Below are 16,926 nucleotides of genomic sequence, written 5' to 3'. Positions count from 1 at the left end.
AACCCCAGAGTCAGCCACGACTGGACCTAATGGTCAGGGGTCCCTTTACCTTTTTAACCGCTGGGCAACATTGCTGCAGGAGGAGCCTCTGCACCTTCTGTTGCCACTATTGCAACGGAAGCCGCAGCCTGACTTCACAGCACCCTGGAGCCGGCCACGCAGAGGCGTCTGCCACTCAACAGTGAGGGCTGCGGCCCGGGGAACCATCTGGGGCTTGCCTTGCCTGCAGGCGGCGGGCGGCGCAATGGGTAATCTGTGGCGCCGAGGGGCGTGACCGCCAAGATGCAACACTTAATACCCCTTATAGACGCTTTGTTCCTCTTCAGGCTTAAGAAATATATACACACACACACTCATACATACACACTGGGAAGTGTCATTCCCGTAATCTGTGGATGTCTGTGCAGGGGCTTAGCAGCCGGCAATTTAGCCCATTGTGGTTAATTAGCTAATAGGAGCTAATTACCCTCTTGCGGGTGGGGAAAAGGAGAGAGATTTACCCTCCAGACAAGAGCTCAGAGACAATTGCTTCTCCTATATCTGGGCAATTAGGAGTGCGCGCCAATTAGTTGGGAAAGACTCTTGCTTGATGGCACGGCGAACGCAGCCCTTTATTTAGTCTGAATCCGCCGGTTCGTTTTTCTGGTTTTTGTCTGAGCTGTTGGGTTTCCTGGAAGGGAGCTTGTTTGTCAAGGAAGAGGCTCTGTGGTCATGGGTGGGGGAGATGCGCTGGCTGGCTGCTCCACAGGCCCAGGCACAATCTCTTTTTGGAAAGGTGGCCTGCCTTGTATCGAGCGCTGGGTTTTGGCTGAGATCTAGGGGTGGGGACCCTAGAGCTCTCAAGATCTTCTTGGTCTCCATCAGCCCAAGCCAGCATGGCCAATGGAGCAGTAGTTGAACCGTATTTTTGTACTCCGGCTCTCCTCAGCCTCAGTCAACCTGGCCACCGGCCCAAAGGATGATGGGAGTTGGAGTCCCACCACATCTGCAGAGCATCGGGTTCCCTGGTGCCTGATGTAGGCAGGGAAGCGTTCCATTGCCTTGTCTCTGTGGGATCTGGCCTGTGGTGGACCTTTTAACTCGCACATGGTCTAATGCTGCTGTTGAGCGATTATTGATCAGAAAGTGGTGGCCTCACCTTCATTTGAGGTTTTTAAGCAGAGGCTGGATGGCCACTTATCGGCGATTCTTCAACTGCAATTCCTGCATTGCCGGGGGTTGCACTAGATCATAGAATCATAGAATCATAGAGTTGGAATAGACCACAAGGGCCATCGAGTCCAACCCCCTGCCAAGCAGGAAACACCATCAGAGCACTCCTGACATATGGTTGTCAAGCCTCTGCTTAAAGACCTCCAAAGAAGGAGACTCCACCACACTCCTTGGCAGCAAATTCCACTGTCGAACAGCTCTTACTGGTCCCTTCCAACTCTACAATTCCATGATTTTATGATTCTACATGAGTGGGAGTTTGTGTGTGTGTGATCCCAGAACGTATTGGCCTGAGGAAGTGCCCAAATGACCTAGATCCATTACATTCAGTGGTCCAGGAGATCTTTCCAACATTGTAGGGCCTTAGCTGAATAGCTGAGCACATGCTTTGCGTGCAGAAGGTCCCAGTTTGACCCCCAACATCTCCAAGTAGGGATGGGAGCACCCGCCGTCTAATACCCAGGGGTGCTGCTGCCAGTTTACACAATACTGAACTAGGTGGACTGAAGACTCTTGAGTTCAATAGACACCACTCCTCAAGATGGAACAATGGGCTGACTCTGCCTAAAGCAGATCCCTATGGTCTCATGTCCCAAGGGAAGGGCCAATATCTCCATGGTAGAGCTCCTGTTCTTGGGGAACTGCTGCTGGTCAGATGGTGTGGCCTTCCAGATATTGCTGGACTCAGCCACTGGCCAACCGTCTGGAATGAGGGGAAGTTGTAGGTTTTTTATTAAAGCGTTTATTAATTTTCCAATAAAAACATCTAATTAACATATCAAATCAAATCCAATAAAAATAAAAAAAACTAAAATAAAAAAAAGTCCAATTGTCTTCCAAATTGTAATCATTTTTGTTTGGGCTTCCCACGGTCTGAATTCTGAAGCGCTTTCAACATCATAGTCCTGCCTCTCATCATCATCAATGTTTTTCATAACTCCATATCCGATCTTTTCCTCCACGTTTTGACTCTGGTTCTGTGATCCTCATTCATGTCAGAAGACAGATACTTTTTTTCCTATGGAGTGCAGATTTGTCCGTATATTGTACTTTTTCAGCTGTTTTTATTTCTTCATCGCACCGCTTCATTTAATTGCATTCAAATCCAGAGTTCTGTCCAGCTCTTTGAGAATTGTTATTTTGGCAGCTCCCAAATCGTTAATCTTTCCCGTCCAGGGGGAAGTTGTAGTTTAACCATGTTGTAAGACTCTAGCTCCCTTCAGCCTCAGCCAGCGATGATGGGAGTTGTAGTCCAACAACATCTGAAAGGTCAATCATTTCCTACACCTGGATTAGTTGACCAGCCGTGATGGTGGCCATGTAGCCTACTTTACAGAGGAGACTCCTCTATTTGAAGGGTTGCCTGGCAGAAGTCTAGTTCAAAGATAAAGGATAGTAATAAGAGAGAGCCACCCAGATCCTGGATGGCCCAACTGAGCAGTCACACCCTGCTCACAGCCTCCCCCACAACGGTTGCATTTTCTGTTGAAAACTATAGCAGCGATTTCTAAATTTGCACCTATGTATATAACAGAGTCTGTGCTGCGGACACAAATCTGCGTTCCTTTTCATTGCTGCGTTCCCTCTTTCTCTGGCGATGCAACAGAGGTCCACTTTTAATTATCATGGCCAGTAGTCTGCAACAGATCTATTCAAATATATAAAAGGATGTCACATAGAGGAGGGAGAAAGGTTGTTTTCTGCTGCTCCAGAGAAGCGGACGCGGAGCAATGGATCCAAACTACAAGAAAGAAGATTCCACCTAAACATTAGGAAGAACTTCCTGACAGTAAGAGCTGTTCGACAGTGGAATTTGCTGTCAAGGAGTGTGGTGGGGTCTCCTTCTTTGGAGGTCTTTAAGCAGAGGCTTGACAACCATATGTCAGGAGTGCTCTGATGGTGTTTCCTGCTTGGCAGGGGGTTGGACTTGATGGCCCTTGTGGTCTCTTCCAACTCTATGATTCTATGATTCTAGGTCGTCCAACTTGCACACCCAACTTTGCAATTCTCTGCACTCAGTCTCTCTCAGCCTCATTTTTCCTGGGCTGTAGAATGAGATTAAAAATGGATGGATTTCAGAAGGTTCTTGTGTGGGTTGGAGAGAGTTGGAAGAGAGAGTGGGCTGTCAGCTCATCCCCTTGTGGTAGTTGATGTGCTAGATGGAATTATATATATTTTTGAAAAGTCTGTTCGACAAATGCGTGGAAGGGTATGTTTGTATGCTAAGCTTCAGAAGAGCCCTGTTAGATGAGATCTGTTGGATATCAACTGCCAGTGGGCCCGGAGGCTTGAATCCTATCTACAAACAGCAAAATCATTCCCCAAGTGTCAGCATTTTTACAGAGCCCAAGCCCTGCAGAATTCACACACAGGATGGAGGCAGCAACATATTAGTGGTTTGTGGAAGTTTATGTAAATTAAGTGGGGGAACAGACCCCAAAACAACCCAGTGAGGACTGAGCATGCCCAGAGGCCATGACTAATGCCTAGTTGCTTGGAACCCTTAAGAGGAGCATTCCACGCTGCAAGACTTTGTTGCAGACTCCACTTTTAATTATCATGGCCAATAGTCTGCAACAGATCTATCCTTCATCTGTCTTTGAGCCATTGCTATTATCCCATGGCAAGGAATCACATTGTCAGTGCATTATAATTTGCACATTATAAACAGGATGCAACCTAAGATGTATCAGTCTAAACATCAAAGAGAGAGGTCTGTGTAGAGATCAAGGTAGAGGGAGCAGGGAGCAGTTTCCCATTATTATTACTACTTTTTCCCAGACTGAGACTCAAGGCAGCTTACAAAAATTAAGGCAACACTGATAAAATACAAGAAACTAAAATCCAATAGCTAAGAAGTAATTAAATGTTAGAATTAAAACAATATAAAAACTAATCTATTAAAATGCAGATGTCAAAAAAGGCGCAGCACTCTTAAAAGCCTTTAAAGCAGTCAGCTCCCCAAGGCCTGCTGGAATACAACAGTCTTCACCTTCGCTGGTGGAAGGACAACAAGGAGGGAGCCAGTCTAGCTTCTCTAGGGAGGGAGTTCCAAAGTCTGGGAGCCACCACTAAGAAGGCCCTCTCCTTCATCCCCATCATACCTGCGAGGGTGGCAGGACCAAGAGAAGGCTCTCTCCCAAGGTTTGCAGGGGAGAATAAAGGTAAAGGTAAAGGGACCCCTGACCATTAGGTCCAGTCATGGATGACTCTGGGGTTGCGGCGCTCATCTCGCTTTACTGGCTGAGGGAGCCGGCGTACAGCTTCTGGGTCATGTGGCCAGCATGACTAAGCCGCTTCTGGCAAACCAGAGCAGCGCACGGAAATGCCGTTTACCTTCCCGCCGGAGCAGTACCTATCTATCTACTTGCCCTTTGACATGCTTTCGAACTGCTAGGTTGGCAGAAGCAGGGACCGAGCAATGGGAGCTCACCCCGTCGCGGGGATTTGAACTGCCGACCTTCTGATCGGCAAGTCCTAGGCTCGGTGGTTTAACCCACAGTGCCACCTGCGTCCCATAGCCAGTTGTAACCGGGGAGTCGTGGGCTTCCTATGACCAACCCCAGTCAAGCGTCTGGCTGCTGCTCTTTGGACCTTCTGAAGTTTCCGAGCACGTCTCCAAGGCAGCCCCTCTGTGTGCGGCAATCTGTTCAGTCTACTGGACCAGCCTCTGCTGCGGCCGTGGGTCCACCCCCCTGCCTTGGCTTCTTGTTCGCCGCGGTGGCTCAACCACCCCATCTCGGCTGCAGGCATCTCCCTTCAGCTGCTGGAGCCTGCCTTTGCCAAGACGAACAGAGCGCGGCTTACACGCTCATTCTCGGGATTGCTCATGCATGCCATAGTAATTAAATAATAATACCACAAGGACAGAACATTCATTTTAGCTGTCAGTCACGCCGGCTGGCGGTGGGGAAAGCAGGGAGCGCCCGGCCTGCCTCTCTCTGAGAGGGATTTGTAACTCAAGGAAGCCAGCGGCGGTGGCCAGGCCTGCGTGGCTTCTCTTTGCGGCTGGTGCGAGGCGGCTGCAGAAGAGATCTGTCGGGACTGCTCTCTGGCACGAGGCTCTGGTTGCAGCCTTTCCCACGCTTGTGCGATCGCAGAGCACAGCCCGAAAGCTCATCAGGAAAAGATATATTATTATTACAGTGGTACCTCAGGTTACATATGCTTCAGGTTACATATGCTTCAGGTTACCGACTCCGCTAACCCAGAAATAGTACCTCGGGTTAAGAACTTTGCTTCAGGATGAGAACAGAAATTGTGTTCCAGCGGCACGGCGGCAGCAAGAGGCCCCATTAGCTAAAGTGGGGCTTCAGGTTAAGAACAGTTTCAGGTTAAGAACGGACCTCCAGAACGAATTAATTTCTTAACCCGAGGTAAAAAAAGGTAAAGGTACCCCTGCCCGTACGGGCCAGTCTTGACAGACTCTCACTCAAAGAGGCCAAGGGCCAGCGCTGTCCGAAGACACTTCCGGGTCACGTGGCCAGTGTGACATCGCAGCTCTGGCAAGCCAGAGCCGCACACGGAAATGCCGTTTACCTTCCCGCTAGTAAGCGGTCCCTATTTATCTACTTGCACCCAGGGGTGCTTTCGAACTGCTAGGTTGGCAGGCGCTGGGACCGAACAGCGGGAGCGCACCCCGCCGCGGGGATTCGAACCGCTGACCTTTCGATCAGCAAGCCCTAGGCACTGAGGCTTTAACCCACAGCGCCACCCGCGTCCCTTAACCCGAGGTACCACTGTACTATTATTTTAGTGGTGCTCTTTGTACAAACTCGCAGATAAAAAGGTAAAGGGACCCCTGACCATTAGGTTCAGTTGTGGCCGACTCTGGGGTTACGGCGCTCATCTCGCTTTATTGGCCGAGGGAGCCGGCGTACAGCTTCCGGGTCATGTGGCCAGCATGACTAAGCCGCTTCTGGTGAACCAGAGCAGCACATGGAAACGCCGTTTACCTTCCTGCCGGAGCGGTACCTATTTAACCACTGACCTTCTGATCAGCAAGCCCTAGTCTCAGTGGCATAAGAAGCTGTCTTGTGCATTGCAGGGGCCAGAGCAAGTCAATATGAGGGGAGGTTGGGACATTTTGCATCGCAGAGGGTTGGACCAGATGACCAGATGATTGAGGCGTGTACAGTGGTACCTCAGGTTACATACGCTTCAGGTTACAGACGGTTCAGGTTACAGACTCCGCTAACCCAGAAATATTACCCCGGGTTAAGAACTTTGCTTCAGGATGAGAACAGAAATCGCGTGGCGGCGGCGCGGCGGCAGCAGGAGGCCCTATTAGGTAAAGTGGTGCTTCAGATTAAGAACAGTTTCAGGTTAAGAATGGACCTCCAGAACGAATTAAGTACGTAACCAGAGGTACCACTGTAATATAATGCATGCACAGTGTGGAGACAGTGAACAGGGAAATCTTTTTTCCTCCCTCTCTCTCATAATGCCAGAACTCGTGGACAATCCAGTGAAGCTGAATATTGAACGATTCAGGATAGATAAAACGTGATCCAGCCGCAGGGCTCCTCTTTATGTCCTGATAAGAGAGATGGACTTCGCAGCCATACTGCAATCTGCCGTCAAACATCTCCCGATTCAAAGATAGTCTATCATGGAAGGTGGGGAGGAGTATATTGTTGTTCGATGAACACAAGCCCAAAGTCCTCCGGTAGAAAAGCAGAGCCTGAAACATGTCTTTGAGCAGTGCCATTTCTCTAGAAAAAAGAGGTGCCATTGTTCTCTTATCATGGCAATGGCGCCCAGCTGAGAGGTGCCGGAATTGAGTTCCCGTGAGTTCCAGCCAGGAGTGCCAACTTGAATAAAATATTGGGGTGGAGGTAAGCCCCCACAATGCATAATCAATCACATGACGCAGTGCACGCACACCGTTTTAATGGCAGTGCCCATCAACTTTGGGGGGGATCACCCCCTCGGCCCCTACGAGTTGGCTCCTATGGTTCAGGCTGAAAAAAAGTCCTGCCTTTGAGTGACGGTGGGGAGCCTCAGGTCTGGGGGTCAGATGTAGCCCTCTGGGGTTCTTATCTGGCTCCTGGATCTCTCCTCGGACTACACCCCTCACCAGCCCTGCTTTGCATCTTCCTTGAGTGTTTTTGCCTGGCTGGAACATGTCCTTGAGCTCCGATCATGCCTTTTTGCTTGCCTGGATGGAGGAGAGACAGGGCTGTGCCACTGTGTGTGGAAACTCTCCTACTGAATGAAGGTAAAATTTGCATTCTAGGCCCCACCCACATTCATCTCTGGGCCACGCCCACCCTTGGCATGTGTCCCTGGGTAGGTTACCCAGAAGGGAATGTGGCATTATTCGGGCTGAAAAAACCCTGGTTTTTAGGATAGGCCTTTGGTGGGAGAGAAAATAGCGAACTTGAAATCTGAGAGGTCACGCGAGGCTCAGAGAAACCCAAGGATTTGTGGAAGAAGGGTGGGTGGGGAGCTCCGAGGAAGGAGACTCCCCCCCCCTTTTAAAAAAGCAGTCCAGTATTGGATCAAGCATGTTCAAGTGGGCACAGAATGCTGACTATCAGGGGGGTTAAAACGAAAAACTAGGGCAGGAACGGAACGGGGTGTCCAGGGAAACAATGCAGAGCTGGCCTGAACAAGGCAACATTTTCCCTGGAGCCTCTACCTGTGCCCTCTTGAATTTTTGTGGGTGCATTCGAGGCAGGAGACGTTGCTCAAGAAGCATTCCTCCTGCGCGCCCCCCCCCCCCCGAAGTTTGTTTCATCGGCAGCAATTTGGGATCCCGTAAAACACTTGATTCCTGATCCCGTTCTTGGGATGTCTGCTTGACCCGAGGGCGTGCTTGACAGATCTAACATTGACACTAATTACTCAATTACCATGGAATGCGTCAAGGCTCTGCTGGAAATGACTCAGGCAGCCCCTTCCCTTGGCTCGCAAGGCAGACAGCTGCTATTCCGCAAGCCCCCACCTGGGGCAAGAGAGGAGGGTGCTGAGTGAGCCAGGGCTCTCCAATGGGTAGCTCTTGGGCCTGATCTGGCCCCAGGGGTTGCTAGGACATATGTTATGTAGCTGTAAGGGTTCCCTCCTCCTCCTCCTTGCTGAGTTCCACAAGGGCAACACCGAGACTAAGGAGGAGGAAGCTGGCAGCCAGAGCTACCTTCCTGCCTACTCTTCTCTTGGCCATTAGGAGACCATGCAAACTGCAGCATGACGACAACCTTACCTTTTTATGTATATAGGAAGATAATATTAATAGGTGGTATCCAACTGAGTCTTGTACAGAGTAAGCCAGTCTAAACTAATGTACATAAGTTACTCATGCCCATTCCATTTATTTCAATGGATCTACTCTGAGTAGGACTAACACTGGATCTAACATAATAATAAATAAAGAAGACAAGGGACAGGCAGCTGATTGAAAACTCTTAGAAAGGGATTTTCTGATTCAGCTTCTAAATAGTAAGCCGATACTGAACTGAGCCCTTAGCTGAGTGGAGGGGACCCTCAGAGGAACTCTCTAAGTTTTCCCAACCATCCAGTAATTCTGGTTTGGGTGTCTCTGATTTCCTGATTTCTTTTTCTCCTTTCTTTTTGCCAACACCCTAATCTGAGAGGGATCCACCCCCCCATCCAAGCCCCCTCCCTTAGATAAATCCTGACGTGTGCCAATATGCATTCTTGTTTTCAAATTTTGATACATTCTTTCCAGCATCCTCTCCCCACCCCCCTTGCTTTCATTAACAAGCCCCAGATTCCAAGAGGTGATTCATTAAAGCTCCTGAGCTGACAGTTCATTCATTGGAGGGGCTCGTGACTCCCGGGCTTGTCTTCTTCTTCTCCCTGTTGATGATGGAACTTTGGCAAGGGAAGGGCCTGTGAATTGGCTGGGGAGGCAGTCACTCCCAGATTCCATTTTTGACAGGCTATTGGTGGCAGTGGGCAGATGCTCTGCCACCAAACTACGGACCTTTTTTTTACTAGGAACAGCGGAAGCTGACTTACGCCATGACAGCTTTGCTCTTCTTCCACAATTGGAGGCAGGAATGCTTCTGAAAACCAGTTGCTGGAAGACTCATGAGAGCAAAGTTCTTTTGTGCTCGGGTCCTGCCTGAGGCTTTTCATATATATATATGTTAGCTAGGGATGATGGGAGTTGTAGTCCCAAAACATCTGGAGGGCCAAGTTTGGCCATGCCTGTCTTAGGGGAACTTGCTCTGTAATCAAAGGTTAGGCAAAACTGCATAGACAAATGTGTATATTGGGAGAAATTTGGACTAAAAAGCTGGTGAGTTTTTATTAGGATTAAAGAAATAAAATCTAACTTGGTACAGAAATGTAGAGGAGTAAATTGGAGTTGGGGTTGGGGAAGGAAACTGAAAGTGACAGAGTAATAGAACTGTAGAGCTGGGAGGGACGTACAGTACAGTGGTACCTCGGGTTACATACGCTTCAGGTTACATACACTTCGGGTTACAGACTCCGCTAACCCAGAAATCGTGCTTCAGGTTAAGAACTTTGCTTCAGGATGAGAACAGAAATCGTGCTCCGGCGGCGCGGCAGCAGCAGGAGGCCCCATTAGCTAAAGGGGTGCTTCAGGTTAAGAACAGTTTCAGGTTAAGTACGGACCTCCAGAACGAATTAAGTACTTATCCCAAGGTACCACTGTATAGCCGAAAACTCCAACGAAGGAGAGTCCCCCACTTTCTGAGGGAGCCATTCCACTGCCAAATAGCTCCAGCCATCAGAAAGCTCTTCCTAATGCTTAGTTGGAATCTCCTTTCTTGTAATTTGAGTCCATTGATTTTTTTTTTATATAATAATATTTATTAGTAGTTTTATAGTTACAGGGAAAAAAATATGAGAGAAAAAAACACAATAAAAAATTAACAAACAGTACATCAAAATAGAAAGAAAAAACAATACATCAAGACAACAAGAAAAAACAAAAACATTTAAAAACACATCCAATTTCCATATCTTTATCTTTCATTTACTTGTTTCCTCGACTTCCTCACACCTCCCTTTTTTGTATTCTAGTTCAAATTAGCTAGTTCAGCAAATCCTTTCCCTCTTTCTCAATTTTTTGTTCTATAATTTATCTTAACACAATCTAACTTTAAATTTTCCACTTTAACCCATTAACAATCAGTTTTTGCTTAAATCTTTATAACATTTCTGCTAAAACCTTATAACTTCATTCCAGTATTCTTCTAACATTCATTAATTTTGCAGTATTTCTGTAAATATACTTTAAATTTTTTCCAATCTTCTTCCATCGACTCTTCTCCCTGGTCTCGGATTCTGCCAGTCATTTCCGCCATTTCCATGTAGTCCATCAGCTTCATCTGCCATTCTTCCCGGGTGGGTAAATCTTGTGTCTTCCAATACTTGAGTCCATTGATTTGGGTCCTACCATCTGGAGCTACGGGGGGGGGGGGAGGGGAGCTTGTTCCATCCTCCATGGGACAGCCCTTTAGATATTTGAAGGTGGCTATCAAATCTCCTCTCAGTCTCCTCTATTCCAGGCTAAGCATACCCAGCTCCTTCAACCGTTCCTCATAAGGCTTGGTTTCCAGACCTTTTGTCATCTTGGCCACCCACCTGTGAACACATCCCAGCTTGTCATAGTTCCTTCTTAAACTGTGGTGTCTAGAATTGGACACAGTACTCCAGGTGTGGTCTGTCCAAGGCAGAATAGAGGCACAATCCAAGTCCAAGGCACAATCCTATTTCTTCCCTTGATCTGGAGGTTATACTTCTGCTGATGCAGCCCAGAATAGGCTTTTGCACTTCATTCACCTCTAGCTTGGAGAACTGCGACCTGTCAGAGCAGGCAGTACTAGTCTAGATGGAAAAATACCCTGACTTGGTATATAGGGCACCTGTAATGGACGCTGTAAGTTGCAACCTGCACTGCAGATCTTGCAGCGAATGGTTGGACTAGGTGATCAGAACGTTCTCTTTATGATCATGCACTCGTAAGGGAACCAACAGAATTACCTGCCTTCATTGTTAGGTTCCTTGCAGGGCTTAGGTGCTCTGGGCTTGTTGCTATCTTCCAATCAGAATGTCTGGCCTCAGTGCCCTCTAGCTGTGAAATGGGATTTTTTGTGTGCTTTAAACCACAAGTAAAGCATTTGAAAGCAGGAGCAGGAGGAAATGCTTCTCAGTGCAAACCTTCTAAGGGCAAAAATAAAATCTGCTTCTAATTTTAGTTAAAGTGGAAAATAAGTCTGGACAATAGCTCCTTGGTGTTAATAGCAGGGGTGGACAGAAAGTAGATCTACTGGATCTCAGTGGTATGATTTCTGACTCCCCATTATTTAGCAATATAAGCTACAACGAAGGGCTTCAGTTCTATGCACAAGTACTTGCCTAATCTAGGAGCAAGTTGTATGTAACGTTGAGCCTCGGTGTTCCCCAGCTGTAAAATGGGCCTTAATATTGAAGTATGCAGGCATAGCTTGCTGTTTCTTAAAACTGTGAGGTCTTTAAAATAATATATCTCCCATGGCTAAGGCTTCTGCTTTTGTTTTTTCTCAGCCTTAGCATTTATCCCCACCCCCAATTTTAAAAATATTTTGTCCTCCTCAAGCATACATGTGGCTCTTGATTTAGCTTTATTGAAAATGCAAGACAACCATTCTGAGATCTGAATTTCTGAACTGCAAAATTTGATTTTCAACTTTGGAAATGCTCATGGGGAAACTGAAGTATTTTTAGCCCCAAAGTCAAGCCTCAATGCCAAATTTAGAGGGTGGGGGGTGGGGGTTCCTCGTATCAATAAAAATGGCTTTCTTTTCTATTCCACTGAAGGAACCATTACTGACAGCTGAGCAACACTGTTGGATTATGTATCTATACATCTATATATGGGGTAATGTCAATTGAACAATTAATGCGCAGAACAACAGGCCATTGTGAACATTCACAAGACTTTGTGGAGAATGTGCACATAATCTGTCCCTGAATTCTGCAGATTTCCCAACTGATATATATAAAACCTCCAACAGGCCTTGGGGAATGTGCATATCTCGGCTATATACTCTTGTCATTATGCGTAGTCTCCAACAGGTCTTGGGGAATGAGCGTATCTCAGCTACATTTTTGTATATTCTCCAGCCAATATGCACAATCTCCAACAGGTTTGGGGGAATATGCACATTTCCCAAGACCCTGTGGGAAATTATGCATATACTGGCGAGGAGATGTGCACAGTTTGCCTGTAGGGGACATATTATGTGCACGTTTTCCGTGAGGCCTGGTGAATGTGCACAATGGCCAGTTATTATGCACATGAACCACTCAACTCACATTATCTCCAACATATACACACGTAAACACACACATATATAATTGGCTGTGGATAAAAGACTCACAGTGCCCTCAATCCTTCTTCTTCTTTCCTTAGATGCTAGAGTCCCCAGACCCTCGCATCACTGACCCGCGTCGGACGTGGATTTCATTTGTACATCGTCCTGATGACGGCAGCAACTCCAAAAAGAAATGCAAAGGCAGAGATAAGAAATTAGTAGGTTATTCTCGGAAGCACTTTTAGCTGTCCATTACATCCATCGTGATAATAAACCCTTCCCTCTGGTTCTGAAGTTCAGGGTGGGAGTGCCGTTAATCTGTGCAGTCAAAATGGCACCATCCATCTATGAGAGGGTGGGGTCAATTTGGGGAAACTCCAAGGTTTGCAGAAGTAGAGAAGCATTTTTTTTTGGGGGGGGGGCAGTGGGAGGATTGCAGTTTTATGCATGTCTATTCAGAAGTAGTCCAATGAAGAATACTCCTCCCGGGATAAATGCAGGGCCGGATTTAGGTTTGATGAGGCCCTGAGCTACTGAAGGTAATGGGGCCCTTATATGTCCAGCTGTCCTTTGTTAACAACAAATTGTCGCTTTTTTTTTTTGTCGAATATATGCTGTATGGTAATTTATGGACCTAAGAGGTACCTAAAGCCATGTGCACATAACAAAATATGTATTTTAAAAAGTAATTGTTGAAGAAGTATATTAATAGTGAAATAATTATTAAGCTCTGACTTAAAATGATTGGGGGCCCATTACTTACATCATAGGAGCCCACATGACACAAAACACTGTTGCTGTAGTTAGGTTTTATTTTATTTGTTTTTTCTCTTATATTTTGGAAATGTACATCCAGCTTTTTTCCCCTTTAATTTTTTTCGGGGGGGGGGCAAGAGAGTGGGGCCCTAAGCTATAGCTTGTTTAGCTTATACGTAAATCCAGCACTGGTTAAATGTGTATAGGATTGCAAGCTATGGTGTGTGTGTGTGTGTGTGTGTGTGTGTGTGTGTGTGTTTGGGGTGGGGGGCAGCGAACATATTGCACACTCACATTTGTTTTGTGAGTCACCCACCCCCAGTTCCGTCTTCTGCCTCCCCAGTTAAAAGATCTTGAGCTATGGTGCTGCAAAGAACAGAATAGGAGCCCTGCAGCTTATATCTGGCCCATGGATGTAGCCAGGATTTATGTTGTGGGGTGTTTTTTTTGGGGGGGGGGGGAAGGACACCCACCTGTCACCATCCTCTTTCTGGCTCTGTCTAGCTGATTCGGAATGAAACATCTTGACAACAGTTTTTAAAAATTTCTTTCTTTTGACCCCATGTGCTCAGAAAAACCTGTCATTTCGATTTCAGATATTCTGATTATTTCTACTTTCAGTTAAGTATTTTTATTTACTGGATTGGGGGTGGGCAGCTGCTCCTCTGCCTCCCTGGCTATACCCATGATCAGGCCTAAGGATTACTGACTCCAGCATTCTGTTCTCACAATGGCCAGCCTTATGCCTCTGGGAAGCCTGCAAGCAGGACCTGAGTGCCACAGCAAATCTCCTCTCTTGCAGTTCCCAGAAACTGGTATGCAAAGGTTTACTGCCTGCGATAGTGGAGGCAGAGCAGAGCCACCATAGCTAGCAGCCGTTGGCAGCCTTGTCCTCCTGTAGCAGAGCATCGTGTGATTTGCTTTCAGATTATTCTCAGCTTCAGTCCCTGGTGCCTGCAGTTGGGGGTCCTTATCCTAGGAACAGAAGAAGAGCCTTCTCGATCAGGGCCCATGTTGTCCAGCGTCCTGTTCTCACAGTGGCCAACCAGGTTCCTGTGGGAAACCAGCAAGCTGGACCTGAGCACATGAGCATTACTCTGACCAAGTGTAGCCATCATGGCTAGTAGATGTTGATAGCCTTATCCTCCAGATCTACCAAATCATCTGCCAAAGACCCTGAAGAGCAAATGCCAACGATCTGTTGTTGGGCTAAGTCAACTGGGGTAAACCTTTGCCTCTTCGGATCCTGCCAAACTACAACTGCTGCCATCCACCCTGACCATTGGCTACCCTTGCTAGGGCTGATGGGAGTTGTAGTCCAGCAACATCTTTTTTTTAAAAAATAATTTTTATTGAATGATTTTATGTTACAAAAAACATTACAACCATACTGCCACTAAATATAATTGAGAAATAAAAATTACATACATCAATATTTACCGTATTTTTCGCTCTATAAGACGCACCAGACCACAAGACGCACCTAGTTTTGGGGGGAGGAAAACAAGAAAAAAAAAATTCTGAATCTCAGAAGCCAGAACAGCAAGAGGGATCACTGCGCAGTGAAAGCAGCAATCCCTCTTGCTGTTCTGGCTTCTCGGATAGCTGCGCAGCCTGCATTCGCTCCATAAGATGCACACACATTTCTCCTTACTTTTTAGGAGGGGAAAAGTGAGTCTTATAGAGCAAAAAATACAGTAGTTTGTTATTTGTTATTTGCCGTCTTATTTCCTCCCAAACATTCCATACAAAACACACATATGTACAGACACACACAAAAAATGATAATAATGAAAGTAAATATTTTTTACCCTTTTATCTTTCAAAATCTTTTCTTCAATTTTGACTTCCTGTCAAGTCCCTTCACATATGTTTTATCTTACAATCGAATGTACACAAAACAATAAACCTTTCTATAGAAATTCTATATAGAAATTCTATATAAATTTTCCGATGCATTCTGAAAACATAATAAATCCTTAATTGTTATCCAGCAACATCTGTTGAGCAGAAAGTTCCCCACCCCTGGATGGCCTTTGTGGCCTGACTCAGCATCTGACAGCTTTGCTTGTGGACCTGTCAAAAAAGGCAGCACCATGGATCAAGTCTAACTGTGTCGCTTCCTTCCTTAAAACTGACTGTCAGGGCAAATTGTATTTTAATTGTTGGGTTGTATTCTCTCCCTCCTTCAACTCTCCCACCCCAGTTTGTATTATTCTGTATTTTGTAAACATTGTGAGTTTTGGCTTGAAACCCAACTTGGGAGAAAGGTGGGATATAGAATCTATGAAATGAAGGAGTCAAATAAAATAAACCAGGCTAGCGTATTTATCACAAATAAGGTTTCTGAATCCTCTCCCTCTCCCCAAACACTCTTCTTTCTTTCAGCGTGGCCTTGTTGGACCTCCAGGACCCCCAGGCCCTCCAGGACCCCCGGGGGCTCCAGGGGCAGAAGTCACCCAGGAAGTCTTGCTGCAGGAGTTCAAGAAGATGTTAAAAGGTACACGGGTTCAAGAGAGGCCGGTCTCCTTCCAAGCTCAGGCGGCAGCATCTTCCTCTCTCCTTCTTTTTCTCAAACCCTCATTTTTTTTTACTATGGTTCTCTTGTTGTTGTTTAGTCGTGTCTGACTCTTCGTGACCCCATGGACCAGAGCACTCCAGGCTCTCCTGTCTTCCACTGCCTCCCGCAGTTTGGTCAAACTCATGTTAGTAGCTTCGAGAACACTGTCCAACCATCTCGTCCTCTGTCGCCCCCTTCTCCTTGTGCCCTCCATCTTTCCCAACATCAGGGTCTTTTCCAGGGAGTCTTCTCTTCTCATGAGGTGGCCAAAGTATTGGAGCCTCAGCTTCAGGATCTGTCCTTCCAGTGAGCACTCAGGGTTGATTTCCTTAAGAATGGATAGGTTTGATCTTCTCGCAGTCCATGGGACTCTCAAGAGTTTCCTCCAGCACCATAATTCAAAAGCATCAATTCTTCGGCAATCAGCCTTCTTTATGGTCCAGCTCTCACTTCCATACTTCACTACTGGGGAAACCATAGCTTTAACTATATGGACCTTGGTTGGCAAGGTGATGTCTCTACTTTTTAAGATGCTGTCTAGGTTTGTCATTGCTTTTCTCCCAAGAAGCAGGCATCTTTTAATTTTGTGACTGCTGTCACCATCTGCAGTGATCATGGAGCCCAAGAAAGTAAAATATTTCACTGCTTCTATTTCTTCCCCTTCTATTTGCCAGGAGGTGATGGGACCAGTGGCCATGATCCTAGTTTTTTTGATGTTGAGCTTCAGACCATATTTTGCACTCTCCTCTTTCACCTTCATTAACACCATACATTTAAGCCTCATCTGAAGCATGTTCAGAACATCAGAAGAGGCTCCCTGCTGGGATCAGGCCAATGGGTCCATCTGGACCACTGCTTCTCAAACGCCAGCTGTTTTGGGACTACAACTCCCACCATCCATAGCTAGCAGGACCAGTGGTCAGGGATGAGGGCAATTGTAGTCCCAAAACAGCTGGAGACCCAAGTTTTGGAAACCCTCCTCTAGATAGACCAGCGAACTGATCTCACAGTGGCCAACCAGATACCCCAATGGGACATTTGCAAACAGGAGTTCAATACAAGAGCGCTTTAAATGTATGGTGTTGCTAGGGCCTAAGGCTGTAC

General features: G+C 46.6%; 1 protein-coding gene across 5 annotated transcripts in view; it reads left to right on the top strand.

Annotated features, from left to right (window-relative positions):
* The window catches only part of C1QTNF12 (C1q and TNF related 12), a 51,800-nt gene that overhangs the window by 18,322 nt on the left and 16,552 nt on the right, over positions 1-16,926 (top strand). For 3 of the 5 annotated variants that reach the window (XM_083454239.1, XM_083454238.1, XM_083454242.1), the window contains 2 exons: positions 12,605-12,724; positions 15,651-15,762. In XM_083454239.1, coding sequence (XP_083310365.1) covers positions 12,605-12,724; positions 15,651-15,762 — 232 coding nt within the window. Of the gene's footprint in view, positions 1-6,662; positions 6,831-12,604; positions 12,725-15,650; positions 15,763-16,926 lie in introns of all 5 variants that reach the window. The other 2 variants (XM_083454241.1, XM_083454240.1) reach the window with 2 other exon arrangements.

This window comes from Podarcis tiliguerta (assembly GCF_965153285.1).
Source record: "Podarcis tiliguerta genome assembly, chromosome: 8".
NCBI lineage: Eukaryota > Metazoa > Chordata > Lepidosauria > Squamata > Lacertidae > Podarcis > Podarcis tiliguerta.
This window is presented reverse-complemented; position numbering and strand designations above follow the sequence as displayed.